At 41.6% G+C, this 21,044-nt stretch overlaps 1 protein-coding gene across 3 annotated transcripts in view; it reads left to right on the forward strand.

Moving 5' to 3' along the window:
- The window catches only part of DCLK2 (doublecortin like kinase 2), a 319,571-nt gene that overhangs the window by 266,913 nt on the left and 31,614 nt on the right, over window positions 1–21,044 (forward strand). For all 3 annotated transcript variants that reach the window (XR_003857315.1, XM_029605030.1, XM_029605114.1), the window contains one exon: window positions 7,166–7,243. Coding sequence is in view for 2 of the 3 variants with exons in the window: in XM_029605030.1 (XP_029460890.1) it covers window positions 7,166–7,243 (78 nt within the window). In the remaining variant the exon portion in view is untranslated. The remainder of the gene's footprint in view (window positions 1–7,165; window positions 7,244–21,044) is intronic.

The raw sequence follows: 21,044 nt of genomic DNA on the forward strand, positions 1-21,044 counted from the left end.
TCCTGCACGTTCCGTGCAGGAGATGTTCGTGGAGTCCCACGTGGCCTCTCGCAGGAAGCGGTACGGGAGACCTTGCAGTGCCTGATCCAGCTACAGACCATTATAGAAACATAACATAGAAACATAGAAATGACGGCAGAAGAAGACCAAACGGCCCATCCAGTCTGCCCAGCAAGCTTTCGCACTTTTTTTTTCTCTCATACTTATCTGTTACTCTTGGCTCTTAGTAACCTTTTTTATTCTATTTCCCTTCCACCCTCCCCCACCCCCACCCCCCCTGCCATTAATGTAGAGAGCAGTGTTGGAACTGCATCTAAGTGAAATAGCTTAATTAGTTAGGGGTATTAACCACCGCAATAAGCAAGCTACACCCATGCTTATCTGTTTATCCAGACTATGTAATTTAGTCCTTGTTGGTTGTTGCCTGAATATAGATCCACGTTTCCTCATTCTCCCCTGCCGTTGAAGCAGAGAGCTATGCTTTATATGCATTGAAAGTGAAGTATCAGGCTTATTTGGTTTGGGGGAGTAACCGCCGTAACAAGCAAGCTACTCCCTGCTTTTTTATAAAATGCAAATCCTTTTTTCCACATTTCCTCATTGCCGCTGAAGCTTAGAGCAATGTTGGGAGTCGCATTAACCATGTGTATGTTTATTGAATAAGGGTATTATCACCAGGTAGTAGCCGTAGTTTCCATGAGCCACCCACTCTTCATTCACATTGTCCCATTTCTGGAAGCAGAAGAGGGTTGGGGACGTTACTCGGTTTACTTTGTGGTTCCCAAAAAGGAGGGCACGCTTAGTCACATCCTAGACCTACAGAAGGTGAACCGTTGTCTCCGAATCTCTCGTTTTCACATGGAAACCCTGCAGACGGTACTGGCTGCTGTTCGGACGGGGGAGTTCCTTGCATCCCTGGACATTATGGAGGCTTATCTGCATATTCCGATGTGGCTATGTCACCAGAGGTTTCTACACTTCAAGGTCTTAGCACAACACTTCCAGTTTCAGGCCCTTCCATTTGGTCTGGCAACGGCTCCTCGAACTTTCACCGAAGTCATGGTGGTGGTAGCAGCCTTCCTTTGCAAGCAGAGGGATCCTGGACCATGTATACTTTGACGACTGGCTGATTCACACCAAGACTAGAGAGGACTGCGAAAGATCGGTTTGCATGGTGATGTTCACCTTGAGATTGCTCGGATGGGTCATCAATCTTCAGAAGAGTCACCTGGAACCCACCCAAGAGCTGACCTATTTGGGAGCCCGTTTCGATACCTTGCGAGGCAGAGTCTTTCTGGCGTCAGACCGGGTAGCCAGGTTGCAGAGCCAGATACAGGCACTTCTTCTCAGACAAACACCCACTGTGTGGCATCATCTGCAAGTGCTAGGATCCATGGCGTCCACCTTAGACTTGGTTCCGTGGGCATTCGCCCACTTACGTCTGCTACAGCGTGCGCTGTTGTCACGGTGGAGTCCAGTGTCTGAGCAGTTCCACCTACCTTTGTCCAAAGCCAGTTTGTCATGGTGGCTTTCTCGCGACAATCTGGAGAAGAGGGTGGATTTGAACCCACCAAATTGGCTGATAGTCTCCACCGATGCAAGTTTGTCAGGTTGGGGAGCTGTGTGCGACAACAGATCCGCCCAAGGGCTTTGGTCTTGAACAGAGGGCTCGTGGTCCATCAATTGTCTCGAGACAAGAGCGGTACGTCTTGCCCTACAAGCGTTTCTACCCTGGATTCAGGGACGCATGATTCGAGTGTTCTCCAACAATGCGACGACGATGGCCTACATCAACAGACAGGGTGGGAGGAGAAGTCCCGCGGTGGCGCTCGAAGCACATCTGTTTCCTTGGGTGGAGCGTCATCTCGGGGGAATTGTCGCATCACATGTCGCAGGCGTGGATAACGTGCAGGCAGATTTTATCAGCAGGCGACAACTCGACCCGGGAGAGTGAGAATTGTCTCCCGAAGCATGGAACCGCATTTGTGCCAGATGGGAGGTCCCACAGTTGGATTTGATGGCAACGCGGGAGAATGCAAAGACAGAATGCTTCTTCAGCCATCAAAAAGAACAAGGCTCAGTCGGTCTCGACGCTCTGGTGTGCCCCTGGCCAACGAGGATTCTGTTGTATGCCTTTCCCCCCTGGCCTCTCATCAGTCGGCTTCTCCGTCGCATAGAACTCCACCCCGGAAGGGTGGTGCTGGTGGCTCCAGAGTGGCCATCCACCCATGGTTTGCGGATCTGATTTGCTTAACCTTAGAGGGTCCTTTGCAGCTGGCTCATCTACCGCATCTACTTCAATGTCCCATCTTTTCGGATTGGGAGGATCGCTTCTCTCTCGTGGCTTGGCTTTTGAGAGGTGACGTTTACGATTGAGTGGTTATTCTGAACAAGTTATTTCCACTCTATTGCAGGCAAGACTTCCGTCCATTTCCCTGGCCTATGTGAGGGTATGGAGCTCTTTGAGACCTGGTGTCATCAGTGCTCTTGCGATCCTTTAATGGTCGAGGTCTCTCTGGTATTGGATTTTCTGCATCAGGGGCAAAAGAAGGGTTTGGCATTCAATTCTCTTCGGGTCCAGGTAGCGGCCTTGGGAGCCTTGCGGGGAAAGTTTGCTGGTGGTTCGCTTGCAGCACACCCTGACATTGTTAGATTTCTCAAGGGGGTCAAACATTTATGACCTCCCGTCCATGCGGTGTGTCCAGATTGGAGTTTAAATCTTGTATTGCGTGTGCTATGTGGTGCTACTTTTGAACCTCTACGCACCACTTCCCTGAAAGATCTAACCTTGAAGACTGTGTTCTTGGTGGCCATTTGCTCGGCGCGTCGGATTTCTGAATTGCAGGCCCTGTCGTGCCATGACCCTTTTTTGCGGATTCACGACGATAGGGTGACGTTACGCACGGTTCCTTCCTTTGTTCCTAAGGTGGTTTCGGCCTTTCATGTTAGACAGTGGAGCTTCCAGGCTTCTTGCAGGGTTCCAGGGGGTCGCCTCAGGACCAGGATCTTTTTCTTTTGGATGTGCGTCTGGTTTTATTGCATTATCTAAGGGTTACCAATGACTTCAGATGCTCCGATCATTTGTTCATTCTTTTCGGGGGGGGGGGGGGGGCAAAGAAAGGGGACAAGGCGTCTAAAGTGACCATTTCTTGATGGATTAAAGAGACTATTGCTTCAGCATACTTGGTCCGCGGCCGCCAAGGGCCTTTGGTCTCCGAGCTCATTCCACCAGGGCTCAGGCTACTTCCTGGGCGGAGTGTCAGTTGCTATCACCTCAGGAGAATGGGCGGCAGTGTGGTCCTCTTTGCACACATTTACTAAGCATTATCGCTTGGACGTTAAGGCCTCTGATGAGGCATCCTTCGGTGCAAGTGTTCTACGCGCGGGTCTTTCAGGTTCCCGCCCAGTGTAGGGTGGCTTGGGTACATCCCACTTCTCTGGACTGATCCTTGTACGTATAGGGAAAAGAAAATTGGTTCTTGCCTGCTAATTTTCGTTCCTATAGTATCAAGGATCAGTCCAGAGGCCCACCCCTTACTTCAGTTACCGAAAGACTGTGTTGGCTACAATTTGCCTAGTTTTTCATAGAGCTCCTTTTTTCCAGATTACGATTGTTGGAGCAGTTTTTTTCTGTTTATTTACTCATGTTTCCTTGGGGCGAAGTGGGGGACATGGTTTTTGGTTGCCCCTTCGCCCGTTAGTTTTGGTTGTTTGGCTTGGGTACAGGTCAATACTGAGGGACTGCAGGTGGCACTCTCGTTATGTAGCAGTGCCCAAAGTTCTAATTGTTCTCTGACTCCACCTGCTGGTAGGGATACACAACCCACTTCTCTGGACTGATCCTGTGTAATATAGGAACGAAAATTAGCAGGTAAGAACCAATTTTCTTTTCCCTGGGAGGTTGAAAACAAAAGAAAATTTAAAAATTTGTAAAAGAGTAAAAGCCTGGCTTTTCATGCATGCATTTGAGTCTTAACAAATGAAAAATATATATTTGAGCAAATTAGACTATTTTAGAATGTTTTTATCTGTGTTTGTTTTTAATTCTTGTTTATATTAGATTTTTAGTTAAGTTTTGATAAGGAGTAAAAAATCTTTTTTTGGTATATATATACTAGGATTTTGTATTAAAATGTAAACTACGTTGATCTTTTGTCAGATTTGCAATCAAGCGAAACAAACTAAACTACACAGTGTAAATTTCAAATTTTACTTAACACCATAAACATGGGAAGTAATACATAAACTTAGGCTGGAATACAAAACAAGAATACAAATAATACAGAGAAACACAGATATGATTAAGGTGAAATAAAAATAACTGGTTTAAGTTCCCCAGTCTGAGGCACAGTTCTCAGTACTTTGAAATGCAAACTTAGGGCCGGATTCATTATGGCTTTTCTCCCATTTTGTGTCTATGGGGAAAATCCCTTAGGAGGTAATTTTCAAAGAAGTTACACATGCAAATGTAACATGCTATCCTGGCGATCTTCAAAAGCCATTTACTTGATCCAAGTGCACTTATGCGAGTAAATCCTATGGACAATTCAATCGTGTGGATTGTAGCAGTTTTCAAAAGCCCACTTACTTACCCAGCTTTATGCCCTAAGTGAATCTGTTACTTACCATAGATCCAATATAGGATGTGGAGCAGTAGTTGCAAGAAATTGATGAATGGCAGTGACCTGCAAATTTTCAAAGTAGAAGAGCTGTTTTGTAAATTGTCTAAAGAGCTATATCCCACACTTGAATATTAATACATCCCCCCTACACATACTGATACATGCACGCATATAGTGGGAGGGGTCATTTTCGAAGCTGTTTATGAGCATTAAATACTGTTTTACGCACAAGAATGACTCGTTAGAAAATGTGCTGCCCTTTGCATGTAACGCACCTTCCTGCATGCTTTAGTGCATGTGGAAAAGGTATTCTGTGGGCAGAGTTTGGATTTATGCCCATTCTTTTCTCTTCTAAAAATGAATCGTGGAAATCCACATAAGCTTTGCTATGCTGGAAGTGGGGGTGCATTGGGGGGGGGGGTGGTTTGCATTGTTTTCTGATGAGAATTTTGAAAGCCAAATTACACACATGCTTTGGCTCTGATCGTTTATGGAAAGTCTGCAGGTAATGAAGTAAATCCCCCCCCTACCCCACACCCATGACTCTTCTTGTCTTTGAAAATTACCCTTCCCGAGAGCAATTTTCAAAATCACTTTTGCTGGTAAAATATTTTTACCCATGGGAATAGGTTGTTTGAAAATTTTCACCCTTTACGGGGGGGAAAGTGCCAGGGGTTGTGGTTAGTGCAGTTAGTGTAGATGGGTTTAAAAAAGGTTTGGATAAGTTCTTGGAGGAGAAGTCCATTAACTGCTATTAATCAATTATACTTAAGGAATAGCCACTGCTATTAATTGCATCAGTAGCATGGGATCTTCTTGGTGTTTGGGTAATTGCCAGGTTCTTATGGCCTGGATTGGCCACTGTTGGAAACAGGATGCTGGGCTTGATGGACCCTTGGTGTGACCCAGCATGGCAAGTTCTTATGTTCTTAAGTGAGCCCGTTCTGCCACAATAACACATGCTTGTACCCTTATAATGCAGAGGGGTTCCCAGGTCAGGGGAGGAAATAACCTATGTGGTTTGGCCCCCAGAAAAGCAGGCACATGCTTTATTGCCATGGCATAAAGTAAAACAACAAACCTGTGCAAACCCTGCAGGGAGAGAACTTCCTGCAGTATTAATATCGTTGTAGGGAGTTTCGCTATTCCCCTATAATGTAGATGCGCAGACCCTAATAAATGGCTAATCTATGACAAATGAATAGTGACGGATTTATTTATTTATTTATGGATTTTTATATACCGGGAGTTCCTGTATACAATACATATCGCTCTGGTTCACAGTTAAACGGTAATAACTACTGCCGTGTGGCAGTTTACATGGAACAAATCAGAACTTGATCTAATAAGAGTAAGCGAACCAACTAACTAGTTTCAACTTTTAAACAAAAAAAACAAAAAAAAAAAAAAAAAAAGAGAGAGAGAAAATGTATGGGAGAATAAAACTCCTTTTACAGTCTCTTCAGTTTTTTACCACACAGGCCAGCACTTACATCCCCAGCCCCCCTCAAACTATGATTTGTAGTTCCCCCAGCCTCCCTCCACCAAGTAAGAACTGTCTCCCCCCAACCTGCCCGTGCCCCAGCTGGCATGCAGATCTTATTGTCATCGGCTGTTCTGCAGGTTGGCATCAGAAACCATTTTCTGTTTGGTTTTTTTTTACAGGCAGGTAGCAGCTGCAGCTCCAGTCACCGGAGTCTGTGAAGCACCTGTTGCTGAGTTAACAGGAGCCACAGATGGACACCACATGGTAACCCATTAAACTATAGGTAACCTTGTGGGACTTCATACTGCAGGCGTCCTATATTTTATGGGAGAGCAGTATCAGGGGTGCAGCTGCTATAGAATAAGAGAGTCTCTGCTTCTAGGGCTGGAAGGGAAGGAGTAATAGGAGCCGCATGGATGTACTCGGAGCTGCATGCAGCTCGGGAGCCTCAAGTGGAAGATTCCTGGGTTAAGCTGCAGCTTGTGTATTATTGTACAATGGCAAAGTTTATAATACGGATCACGTTTTGTTTACAAAAAAAAACAAAACTGTAGGTCCTGCCAGCCATGGGGCTCTTTCTCCTCCCTTCACTCCCACAACGGGTACTCAACCAAAGCTGCCTCTCCCCTACACTCTCCCTCCTCACTATCCCATGGCCACCACCCTTCTCTTGGCTGTCTGCAAGGCAGGAGCAATCTCTAGTCGCTTCTGCCCCGCCACGGCAGTATTTTAAAGTGATACCCGCCACTCTGACTGGCGCCATCTTGGAAAAACTGCCACAGCGGGGCAGAATCAACTGGAGATGGCTCCTGCTTCATTTCAACCCACGGGCAAGGGGAGGGGTGGAGGAAGCTGGCACCAAGCCCAGAAGGGGTGGTAGGGCTTGGTCATAATGGCTTTTCATTTCTTTTTTTCTTCTTTGCTTTTCAGTTTAAAGAAATGAAAACGGCAAACTAAACGAAAAAATGCTGAATGCACACCCCTATGAAACAGTATATGTCGAACAGCAAGGATCTCGCTGACTTTGTGTGTAATTCTTCCCTTTTTGTTTCTGCAGCTATGGTTTAAAGGTTGATATTTGGGCAGCAGGTGTCATTACGTACATTCTCCTGTGTGGTTTCCCACCCTTTCGCAGGTTGGTATAATTTTGGGTTTGTGGGTTTTTTGGGGTTTTTTTTGTTTCAGAAACTCTTCCCCCCTCGATTCAGCATACATTTTCTGCCACTTGTGTCACTTTTTTCTCACCAACACCTCCCAATAAACTTATGGGACTGGCCTGGCCTAGAATCCTGCATGTTGAGTGCGCCAAGGCTCAAGATTCTCTTTACTTAGAGGTTCTTTTATCTCGTTGGTTAAAATATCAGATCTATGAGATTTCTAGTAGGAATAGTGACTAGGACTGCTACACTGATGAAAAGCCTTCCTACTTTGCCTCAGTCTCTTTACCCTTCCCATTAGGGCTTTAGTGTCTAGAAAGTATTCTCCCTTTTGGTCCTTATTGCTTAAAATTAATCATGAAATGTTACTTTGGTAATTGACCAAATTAATTTTACTTTTAAATAACCTTAATCATTGCCTGATGAAATTTGAAACGTGGTTAACTTCAAATAAGTTATGTTTAAATCACTCTAAAACTGAAGTCCCTCTCTAATCACTCCCCTCCCCCCCCCCCAAAAGGACTATAATCCTAATGTAGAGGTAGTCAACTGTGGTCCTCGGGTGTCGCAAGTCACAGAAGCATCTGCTCTGCATGCAAAATACTTCTTATGTATAATCAGGGAAACCTGACCGGTTTGCAGCACTTGATGACCAGAGTTGCCTGTTCTTGGTCTAGTGCACAGCCTCATTACTCAGGCGATGAAAGTTCTTGGCATCATTTTAGATGTCCATCTTACTCTGTATCCTCACATTGGAAGGGTCATGAAGGCATGTTATCTATTGTGGAACATTTGTAATTTAAGACCTTTCTTAGATTTTAAAAAAATAAAAAATTTGAATATTGTGCTTCATGCTTTAATCCAGGGGTGGGCACCAAACAGTCAGATTTTAAAGATATCCCTAATGAAATATGAATGAGGCATATTTGTATACAATTGAGGCGGTGTGCATATCTATCTTTTGCATATTCATTAGGAATGTCCAGAAAACCTGACTGGTTGGTGGCCTTCAAGAACCAGAATTGCATGCTTAAAACTCTTCCTGCCTTGATTGCTGAAATTCTTTATGCATTGGCTTGCCAAAATGTTAGCCATATTTTAGCTAATTCAAAACGTGGCTGGTAGGTTAATCTCCTGGTCTAAGCTAGGGATAGGTAACTCCAGTCCTGGAGTGTCGCAAGCAGGTCTTGTTTTCAGGTCATCCACAATTAATTTGCATGAGATATGTTAGCATACAATAGAGGCAGTGCATGCAAAGATACCTCATGCATTTTCATTGTGAATATCCTAAAAGCCAGATTTGACTGTGGTACTCCTTGATCGGAGTTGCTTACCCCCCCTGGTCTAAGTCTTGGACCATATTTCACTTGTGTTAAAGGTACTACACTGGCTACCTGTTGAAAAATGAATCAATTTTAAGGCTCTTGTTGTAATTTTTTTAAATATTGAAGAATTATGTTCAGAGGTATTTGCAATTTCATGTGTGTTGGTACTCTTCTAACTTGGTCGTCTTCAGATCTTGGAGAAGATTGTTAATAGACACGTCAAAAAAGGAATCTTCATGTATAGGCTTAAAATGTTAACAGATTTTATTACTTTTAGGAAAATATATAAAACTTGATTATTCCAATTTAGTTCATGAGTAAATCTGTTGTGACTCCTATGCTTTTTTTTTTTAATTTTGGGTTTACTTATTCTAGTCATTGCCTTTTATTTGATTTATGTATATTGTATTTTATATATCTTATGTTCTATGATTATATTTTTGGTTGTGCATCGCTTTGTAACATCAGGAGGCGTGGTTTATCAATATGAAAATTAAAAAAAAAAAAATCAAATTTCTGGAGTTTTAGCTTAAACAATTTAAATGCTTTTATAGTTTTGCTTTCAAATTCTGCCGAACTAATCTATTCTGGCTTGTTCTATTAAGTCTTTTTTCTTGCTAATATCTGATTAGAATCTCTTGCTAGTGCTTTAATTTGCTGAGATTTAAGAGCATTATTTATTCCCTCCTTCCCTACCCCCATCCACCCACAACTAGGGTCTACTCTTCCTAAATATTTCTTACAAGGTAATATGTACTCAAATGTAAGTTCTAATTTATCAACTAGAAGATTTATCACAATATAAATCAACCTGATAAATATTAACACACTGACTTTTTATTCAGTGTAACAACTGTGGTGCTTTTTTTTCCCCCTAAGGCATACTATCTGGAGGCTTTAAAGCTTGTCCAGTTTGTTTTCAGCAGTCTGCAATAAAAAGGAGCTGATTCATCTGAAAGAGAAATTTACTTTGTTTAAAAAAAAAATTTCTTTCCTCAACTGTGCTGTGGAGCAGATATTCCAGATGCCTCTTCCACAGAAGGTTAGGAAGCCTAGGAATATACAAATCACTGTGGGCTCTGGTAATATTAGATCTGTGGACCAGAGATGCCCATTCATATCTATCAGCATCCAGGATATCTGCCCCAGCTTCTACGGAGGAGTCAAAGCTAGGAATAAATGGATTTCAGTGGGCTCTCGAAGGATAAGACATGTGACAGAGACACCCACTCTCCCCAACAATACCTTTACAAAATGCATTTTCTGCACTGGAAAATTAAGATGCTCCAGCAAAGGATAATGAACTGGTAAGTGAAAGGAAAGACACCTATTACACATAGAAGCCCAATAACACTTTCAAATATAACAGAAAGCTTTTGATGCTGGCAGACTCATCAGAGACACTATTTTAGAAACTCAGTTTGAAGGTAACACAATAGTTAAGTGCCTTCCAGGATCCTCAGCTGGTAGAAATGCAAATTAGTCAATGCAATTAAAGAAGAAAATAGGGACTCTAAAATCAATATTATCCATCTGGGGTGCAATGACCTTGCCAGAAACATCACAGAAGCAATACAGATATTTATAGACTCTGGGGAAGAAGAATTGGACATATGGCCGGCAGAAGTGTTACCTGTTCGTTGAAGGGAGAAGGAAAAGTTAACCCATCTAGACAACTTCAAAACATGACTCAAAACCTACTGTAAGAGAAGATTTTGAATATATTGTGGTCTGGAAATGTGTATAGAACAGTAAAAGGCCATATGTTAGATGGCCTACATCTGATTTGGGTGGCATAAGGAAGTTGGACTGTTGTTCCTGACAAATACAGAAAGTGGGTGGAGGACAAATGCTCTTAGTCTGGGCAATAAAATTCCTGATCTGCACACCCTAATGCTGAGGGCAGACCTTGGATATTCTTGTTATGGAGACTTGGTTAAGAGTCTCTCATGAATGGGATATGGCCATTTATAAAGGATAGAGATGACAGAAATATGGGAGGAGTAGCCCTTTGTCAAAAACAATAATTAAGCCACAGGGAAGGGAAGAAGCCACCATAGGGTTGTCTTTAAAATAAATAAATATATATATAGCCCTTCCATTTACACCAGTGTGGCCTACAGGCCTTCAAATCAAACAGAAAAGCTGGACAGAGATCTGGCTAAAGACATCCAAAAAGCAGGTAGGGAGAGGTGCTGCATTTTGGATATTTTAATCTACCAAATGTGGATTAGAGTAACCAGGCTGCGGAACCTGCAAGAAGGTAAAAAGATTGTGGATGCCCTTCAAGGGCCTCTCCTTAGACAAATGGGGAGGAGCAGTACTGGACCTGGTCCTCACAAATGGAGAGAGTATCTGTAATGTCTGGGTAGGTGCCCATCTGAGCACCAGTGATTTATCTTACGTTTTTTAAATATAAGGGTTACAGTGGTCATCTTCCAATCTTCAGGTACATCAGATGATTTTAATGATATATTACAAATTAATTGAAATAGGTTTGAAATTTCCTTTTTTAGTTCTTTTAGAAACTTGGGGTGTATACCATCTGGTCCAGGTGATTTACTACTCTTCAGTTTGTCAGTCAGGTGTACCACAACTTCCAGGTTCACCGCAATTTGGTTGTTGATCTAAATTATCACCCATGAAACCTTCTCCGGAATTGATATCTCTCCAACATCTTCGGTAGACACCGAAGCAAAGAAATCATTTAATCTTTCCGCGATGGCCTTATCCTCTGTAAGTGCCCATTTAACCCCTTGATATTCCAACTGTCCAACAGACTCCCTCACAGGCTTTCTGCTTTGGATATATTTAAAATTTTTATTGTGAGGTTTTGCTTCTGTGGCCAACTTCTTTTCAAATTCTCTCTTAGCCTGTCTTATCAATGTTTTACATTTAACTTGCCAATGTTTATGCTTTATCCTATTTTCTTCTGATGGATCCTTCTTCCAATTTTTGAATGAAGAACTTTTGGCTAAAATAGCCTCTTTCACCTCACCTTTTAACCATGCTGGTAATCATTTTGCCTTCCTTCCACCTTTGTTAATACGTGGAATATATCTGGACTATGTTTCTAGGATGGTATTTTTTAACAATGTCCATGTCTGTTGCACGCTTTTTTACCTTTGTAGATGCACCTTTCATTTTTTTTCTAACTAATTTTCTCATTTTATCAAAGTTTCTTTTTTTAAAGTTTAGTGCTACAGCCATGGATTTACTTACTGTCCCCTTCCAGTCATTAATTCAAATTTGATCATAATATGATCACTATTGCTAAGTGGCCCCACCACCCGTTACCTCTCCCACCAAATCCTGCACTCCATTGAGAATTAGATCTAAAATTGCTCCCTCTCTCCTGAATAGATTGCTGAATCAATTGCTCCATAACTGTCATTTATTCCATCCAGGAACCTTATCTCTCTAGCGTGCCCTTACCCAGTCAATATTGGGGTAATTGAAATCTCCCATTACTGTACTACCAGTTTGGTTAGTTTCCCTAATTTCTCTTAGCATTTCACTGTCCGTCTCATCATTTTGGCCAGGTGGATGGTAGTATACCCCTAACACTATACTCTTCTTCGACACACAAGGATTTCCACCCATAAAGATTCAATTGTGCATTTAGTCTCATGCAGGATCTTTATCCTGTTGGACTCTGCCATCCCGGACATAAAGCATCACCCCGCCACCAAGATGCTCCTCTCTGTGATACAATTTTTACTCCGGTATAGTGCTATCCCATTGGCTATCCTCTTTTCACCATGTCTGAGATGCCAATTAAGTCTGTCATCATTCAGTGCTATAGACTCTAACTCTCCCATCTTACTACTTAGACTTTTGGCATTAGCATGCAAACATTTTAAAGTGTGCTTTTTGTTTGTGTATATATAGTCTTGTTTTCAGTTGACAAGGATAAATTGGAATCTTTTAGCTCAGGTGAGTTTTTAATTATAAGTCCTTGGACTACTTTTCTTATTATTGGAATCACTCTGTTGGGATGCCCTAACTCTAATGCTTCATTAGTATCCTTTGAAGATACCTCCATCTGAACCATGCGCTGCTGAGCAACTGTCAGCTTTCCCCTTTGTTCTAATTTAAAAGCTTCTCTATCTCCTTTTTTAAAGGTTAGCTCTAGCAGCCTGGTTCTACCCTGGTTACGGTGGAGCCCATCCCTTCGGAAGAGACTTCCCCCCCCCCCCCACCCTTCCCCAAAAGGTTCACTAGTACCTTCCAAAACTGAATTCCTCTTCCTTGCACCATTGTTTCATCCATGGATTGAAACTCCGGAGCTCTGCCTGCCTCTGGGGACCTACATGTAGAAGAGGGAGCATTTCAGAGAATGCTACCCTGGAGGTTCTGGATTTCAGCTTTCCACCTAAGAGCCTAAATTTGGCTTCCAGAACCTCCCTCCCACATTTTCCTGTCATTGGTGCCCAAATATAACAAAACTGGCTCCTCCCCAGCACTGTCTAAAATCTATCTAGGTGACGCGTGAGGTCCGCCACCTTCGCACCAGGTAGGCATTTTACCAGGCGATCCTCACGCCCACCAGCCACCCAGCTGTCTACATTCTTAATAATCAAATCACCAACTATGACAGCAAACCTTACCCTTTCCTCCTGGGCAGTAGCCCTGGGAGTAACCTACTCAGTGCGAGAGGACAATGCACCACCTAGAGAGCAGGTCCTTGCTACGGGATCCTTTCCTGCTGCATCAGATTGATGCTTTCCGATCACAAGACCTTCCTCCTCCAAGGCAGCACCAGGGCTGCCAGAGTGGAGTTGGGATTTAGCTATTATGTCCCTGAAGGTCTCATCTATATACCTCTCTGTCTGCCTCAGCTCCTCCAAGTCTGCCACTCTAGCCTCCAGTGATCGGACTCATTCTCTGAGAGACAGGAGCTCTTTGCATCGGATGTACATGTACAACTTCTCACTGGTGGGTAAAAAGCATACATGTCACACTTGTTTGTTGCCTGCCTTTCTGACTACCTATTTAAAACAAAACAAACGAACACATCCCAATAGTTTACTTCTCCCCCAATACTTTTAAATTTTAAAAATTTCTCCAAGCAGTACTTACTGATTCTTTCCAGCCACCAGCAAGGAGATCCTCTCCTCTCAGTGCTCCCACTAAAGTCTCTCTCTCTTTTGGGAACAGGATGGGTACGGGGGAAGGCAGAGAGAAATTTAACTACAATAAAAGGTGAATTGTAAAAGCTCAGTGCGCATATCAATAGGGGGATGTGTGAATAAGTTGGGCTTGTGCAGGCCGATCGAATTTTAAAAGCCACCTGGATAGATGTGTAAATGCCACAGTGCGTACATCTCGAAAGTTTTTTTTGGGTTTTTTTTTCCGGGGCATAGTCTGAACGGGACATGGACACTTTGAGGCGTGAACCTGAGATGTATACATAAATACTTACACGATCTGGTTATGCACCGAGGCCCCTGCCGCGTACCTTTTACTTTTGTTATGAATGTGTAAATTTAAAAAAAATAATAAAATAAAAATAGGAAGATCTGCAGGGTTTTAAGGGTCGGGAAAATTGGGGGGAATGAAGGCTATTAAACTAAGAGGTTTTTAGAGGAGCCCTCTCAACTGGGTGAACTGGGGACAAACTGATACAACTGGGACTAAGCGTCGTGCGCACCCCTTTTAAAATCCCCTGATTTGTGTGGTAGAAGTGGCATTTGCATGCACACTTAAAAGTTTGGCGCTCATGTGCGTGCGGCCAAGCTATTTTATGACACGTGCACGAATACCCATGCAAGGTATAAAATAGCCACGTCACTGGGCATGGGCCGACACGTGCTTCCATGAGCCGGTTTGAAAGTTACCATCCCTGTGTCAGGCTGTGACTTTCACAGAATACCAAGAGCGCTAAAAGTACAGAGTGGATATCATAGTGGAGCTCTCAAACAGAGTTTCCGAGCATGTAAAATCTGTTCTTTATCTTCCCTGCTGAATCATTTCTTACCACCTTCTCCTATTACCACCTTTGGAACGCCTTCCTCCCTAGTTGCTGGTAGGATTCTTTTTGTAACTTTTTATTTAGCTGTAAACTCATAAGCTTTATAACTGTGTTTCCATGCTTATGGAGGAGAAACCGCAAACACGCAACACAACAATATATTTGTACATGTGCGTGGCAAAACAGTTCATCAGATACAGGTCAAAGAAGCATATAGGCCACTGGGGTGTGGAACAGAAATACATAGGCCGGGAAGTGGACTTGTGAAACAGTCATGGGAATTCCAGTAAATGACTGCCAGTGATGGCTACCGTTAAAGGAGTTACCAGGCTTTCAGACTTCTCTTCCTGAGGAGGATGGCCCTTTGGGTCCTCTCCTCTCACCTTGCAGAGCCTGAGTGCATCATTTCCATGGCTGTGGTGCATCCACAGCCAGGCTGACCTCAGCACTGGAGAGGCAAATCTTAATCTCGTGTGCTGTGCTGCTATGGCCATGTTAGAGTTGGGACTGGCAAGGTGTTTCACTTGGTACCAGTGTTGCTTCTCTTCTTGCTCTGTTGCTGTATCTACATATGCACACGTGTCTTCCAGCCCAGATATTTCTCATGTGCTCACATCCTACCAGGAAGCCTTGGAGCTTCAAAAGAAGTTAATAAATGAGCTTTTGTGTCTGTGATGGAATATTTAAAGAGAAATACCTTTCTGTGGACGTAAAGACAAATGTTGGCCATTGTTCACATGTTCACAGCTCCCTCTTGTGTCACTAAGTGGCAAATGCAACCAGTTTTTAAAATATCAATGAAATAATGTGACTGCTGTGTCAGCAGACAAGTTGTAGGTGACTTGAAGGGAGTATAACACTCAAAAACTAATCACACATGCATTATTAGTCCAGCAAAAAACTATTGCCTAAAATTTTTTATTTCTTTTATTTTATTATATGTCCTCTTCTAAAAGACATTACTAGAAAAGCTTGGAAATGTCCATTTGGTTTTGCCAGGACCTTGATTCTCCTGGTACAACCAGTGACCATCTCTAATTTCTTTGCAAGATGTGCTGAAAAATTTAAAAATGTTCTTGTACTAATTGTAAAAGTGATTCTAGATATTTCACCAGGGAGAAACTGCTAAGGTGTGAGCTGAGGCTTCATGCCAAACTAATCGCAAATACCTTGATACCCAGCTGATCTGGGATAGAATGTGATTTGGGAATCACTGATAGAACTATTTGACAAAGGTTATTTAAAAAGCAGTCTTCTAAACAAAGCCTTTGTTGTGCTACTAATCTGGAAGCTTCATTGCCACTCATTTCTGGGTTTTTTTGGGTTCAGGCAGTCTCTGGGAGTCATGTATCTTCATGCCTGCTAGGACTTTTTCTGCTATTTTTATTCCTTCTCTAGACCAGCCAGTGTAATAACTATTCTTCAGCAAGAGGCATGGGAATGCAGTTTATTTCGGAGCCTGGTACCAGTGGGTACCAGCCTGTAGGTATTGTTCCTGCACAACAGTCGGGACTCCATCTGTTTTGCCATTAGGCTATTGGGGGGGGGGGGCAGCCCATAAGAGATTACTTTTGTCAAAGGTTTCATAATTGCACTAAGTTCTACAGACTCTTCACCTTTCCTTGTTTTCCTAGTCATTCAGTGTATCTGCAGTATCCATCCATCAGCTGCATTAAGGGTTTGTTGATCAAAGGTGGCTAACTCCGGTCCTCAGGAGCTACAGACTATAATGAACATAAGAACATGTCATACGGGGTCAGACCAAGGGTCCATCAAGCCCAGCATCCTGTTTCCAACAGTGGCCAATCCTGGCAAGTACCGAAAAAATAAGTCTATTCCATGTTACCATTGCTAGTAATAGTGGTGGTTATTTTCTAAGTCAACTTAATAGCAGGTAATGGACTTCTCCTCCAAGAACTTATCCAATCCTTTTTTAAACACAGCTATACTAACTGCACTAACCACATCCTCTGGCAACTTTCTCCATTTAGTTTTAAATTTGCCCCATGCTAACTTCATGGAGTGCCCCCTAGTCTTTCTATTATCTGAAAGAGTAAATAACCAATTCACATCTACCTTTCTAGACCTCTCATGATTTTAAACATCTCTATCATATCCCCCCTCAGCCATCAGATATATTTGCATACAATAGATAAAGTGCATGTAAATCTTTAGTTATGGACATCTTGAAAACCAGGCCTGTTTGTGGCTGTTGAGAACCAGAGTTGGCCATACCAGATAGTAACCCCAGATCATTAGGAGCATGCTAATAAAGTTCTGTTAGAATAATTTCCTTCTCATTGAGTTTTTCAGTCCTGTCAAGAAGGTAGCATCTTCATATCCCAGGATGCAGTGCAACAGGAATCTCTGCCATTTTTATTTTTTGACTGATTGGGTTTGCTGTTCAGTCATTGAGGCATCCTGTTATAAAACGCTTCTTTAACTTCCAATGAGGAGTTGATCCTTATGCCTCTCTTGCCTTGTCATTTGCAGGCCCTTCCCCTTTTGCTGTGAAATGTAGAAGTTTGCGAATTGGAAATGTGAGAATGTAACCCATGCATACCCTCATCCCCTTTAAGACTGTACGTTCTTGAGGATTATGATCATCATTCTATTTTTTATTCAGCCCACTCACAATGATGAATTGTTTCAGAGTAGCATAGCATAACACACACATTCTTAGATTTGTGACAGGACTTTTTTGATACCTGGTGGGCATTCAGGAGACATTTTCCAGTCTGCTATTGCAGAGAGAGTGCAAAACGTATTGGATGAGGATTAAGACTTAGGGGAAATTTTTAATTTACCTTAGTTTCCTACCCTCCCCACCTCCAGGTCCAGTAGCCTCCTGTTAAAAAGACAAATACTGTTGAAAAACCTTTGTCAGTAGCCCAAGTCCGGGAAGGAAGTGTGGAAGGGAATAGACATTTGATTAATGTAATGGAAGGGAGCAACTGCTAGTCATATTCTGGTACAATGTCCGACGATAATTTCTGAATTAACTGAGGGTGGTGAAAGTGATGTAGAACCAGAAAATGTAACCCTTTTAGACGAATGGAGGTTATCTGCAAAAATTGATAAAAAATTTTCTAGGTCTGTTTCTCAAGTGCATGATTTTTCTGTTCAAGTGAGAACTAAATTTGAAGACCTAGAAAGTAGGACTATAAAGGTAGAACAAGCAGTTGCAGTACTAAACCCACAAGTAAATGTTATGCATGCCACCAATACCTCATTCATTAAAGATGATTTGATGCTACATAATCAAGTTGAATTACTTGAGAACGAATTAAGGTCGTTCAATTTAAGACTATTGAATTTTCCAAAATCTAGATTAATGTCACTATTGAATTATTTAATAAATATGTCGTAGAGATACTATCTTTTGAGATTGAGAAAATTCCTATTTTATCTAAATTGTATTATTTGCCAGCTAAAAGATTGCTCCAAGTTCAAGAGGGGGGGTATAGATACCTTGAATAGCCCTGGAGTCTCCACTTTTCTAGAGGACTCTATGGACAATATTCATACTAGAGCTACACTATGGTTTCTTTTTCTCTAAAGAAAGATAAAGATTTATTCTTCTCAAAATATTTTCAAAATAAAGATTTTATATTTTGCGGGCAAAAAATTCAAATTTTTCCAGCTGTGTTACACGAGCACGTAGGAAACAATTTCTTTCCTTTAAGAAATAGGCTCTCGATCTGGGAGCTAGTTTTTTTCTAAAATTTCCCTGCAAATGTCATATAACGTACCAAAACAATACGTTTATTTTTGTAGACCCTACACACTTGGAGTGATTTTTAAGGGACAAATCTCAAAAGTAGTAAGTACTTGTTAAGGAGAAAGGGTTGTAATAAAGGGAAAGAAGACATGCAGTAGGAAGGAACTCTCCTTATCCCCTAGATGTGGGCTGGGATATAAAATATATTATGAAATGTATAACTTGATATTGTTATTCATTTCTGGAAATTCCTGGATTATTGCATTTTTGTTTAAATGTTATAACTCAATAAAAATTAAATGGAAAAAAAAATAAAAAGACAAATTAGTTTCCTTAAATGCCCTTAACCATGTGGCTTTACATCTGGTTTGCAACAGCTGCAATAAACTTGGTGCCTGACCCTCTCTCAAGACCTGTGGGTTCCATCTCTCCAGTGCTTCCAGAACTGGCTGATCCAAGCAGTATGAAACAAAGAGCCACTCTGGTCACCCACTTGTCTTCCACATTCTCTGTCATTTTAATTATTCACTTGATTATTCTTCAAAAGTATTAGGTATGGTTGTAATACTGAATAGATCATAGTCAGATATGTATTGTATAATACTAGGCAGGTTCACTCAGTCAAATGAAGCTAATGGGCATTGCAAAGAATTAATTACACAGTGACCTTGTTCCTCTGGCTTTATCAGAGTAACGCGATAAGCTGTACGGTTTAAGGGCGGCATCTCTCATTCAGTAACTCAGAACTAAAACTAATAAACAAAATCAACTTTGCGGTCTTGACATCTGATCTCATAGAATTGGTGAATGTCATTGAAAGTTCCTGAGAGGTAGCAGAAATAACAGAGGCTGGTCGGATGCACCTGACGAAGAGGACTCTTGGCCTCCAGTTTGTGCCTCAGTAAATCTATTAGTCTATAAGGTATCGCCAGCCTCTCTCACTTTTGGAAATGTTTAGGGTTTTTTTATGGCAGGTTGCCTGCAGACTTTCAGAACCATTTTGTTGTCTTAAGCTGCTATATGGTCCTGCTTTCATACTGGGTTTGTGCTGCCTTTTCTAAGCAGCAGATTTTGCCTTCTGAAAGCACCAGTTCCCAAATAATTCCTATTGTTTTCCCAGGTACCCATGGATGTTCTCTTTTGTATTATCTTATTAGCATTCATCAAGCGTTGGTTAATAAACAGCCATGAAATAGTTATAGGTAAAGACAAGTAGTTAAATCACAAGCATATTGTGATAAATTGCTGGAGGACCTTGCAAGACTGGAAGATTGGGCATCCAAATGGCAGATGAAATTTAATGTGGACAAGTGCAAGGTGATACATATAGGGAAAAATAACCCATGCTGTGGTTACATGATGTTAGGTTCAACATTAGGACCCAGGAAAACATCTAGGCATCATAGTGGATAATACATTGAAATCATCGACTCAGTGTGCTGTGGCAGTCAAAAAAAAAAAAAAAAAAAAAAGCAAACAGGAATTTAGGAAGGGAATAATTAATAAAACAGAAAATGTCAAGGCCTCTGTTTACTCCATGGTGAAAACCGTACCTTGAGTACTGTGTACAGTTCTGGTCGCCTCATCTCAAAAAAAAAGATATAGTTGCAGTGGAGAAGGTACAGAGAAGGGTGACCAAAATGATGCCCAAGGTACCCAAATCAAACTACCAGATAAATGATGGTCTTTATAAATACTCTGCACATTGTCGTCAACTTATTATGTCCCAAATTTTTTAAGAGACCGTCCTCTAAATAGGACACTGGGGCATAATGGGTTAATGCAGTATAGAGTCTAATTTGATTAGATTCACATTTGATCCAAGCAAGGGAAGATAACATACCAGTAGTTTAAAAACAAAAAACCCAAAGGGGACCAATTGGTATAGAGCAGAGATGGCCAACTCTGGTCCTCAAAAGCCAAAAACTTTTATTTGTGTACAAAGGCAGCGCATGCAAGTCAATTTCATTCATATTCATTGCGACTATCCTAAAAATCAAGCCTGTGTTTAAGGGACACAGTTGCCACACCTGGTATAGACAGTACAGATTTATGTAAAGTTGGTCCAGATACGGGTAGTGATGTTAAAGTTACTAGTTCTTCCTCTTTAGAAGGAAGAAGCTTTTCTTATATGACCAGAAAATGTACCACTTTTCCCCCCCCAAAATTCTCTTAATTGAATGCATTTTGATTGAAGACATGGTTGCATGCAAAAGTTTAGGAATCCTGGTCAGATTGTATATTTCAATGAATCTCTAAGTGAACAGAAGCTGATGCAACCTCTACATGGTACAAATATCAACACATCTTTCTGCAATTTTTAATGCAAAATTAGTATTTTCTGATTTTAACAGATTGAGAAATTTTAAAAAAGTGAATATGGTATGTGCAAAAATTTGGACATCCTCACACTTGATTCATTATTTAATTTACATGTGTATATATATGTAAATTATAAGGCCCAAAAAGTGAATTGGCTTATTGGGTCTTCAGGTAGTCAGGTGACTACTCTATGGTTGAACAAATACTCAGACCTTCCAAACCTTTCAGATTGTGATTGTTTTGGCTACTGTCAACCATGGAGTCCTCAAAGCAGCTCTCTGAACATTTGGCAATGAAGATAATTCATTTTTATAAAATGGGGGAAGACTTAAAAAAATAAAAAATCTCTAAATGTTTCCAGCTAGTAATTTCAACTGCCAGAAACATTATTAAGAAATGGAAGTTGCATGGAAATGGTAATCAAGACTAGATCTGGA

Source organism: Rhinatrema bivittatum, chromosome 1 (assembly GCF_901001135.1).
Source record: "Rhinatrema bivittatum chromosome 1, aRhiBiv1.1, whole genome shotgun sequence".
Lineage (NCBI taxonomy): Eukaryota > Metazoa > Chordata > Amphibia > Gymnophiona > Rhinatrematidae > Rhinatrema > Rhinatrema bivittatum.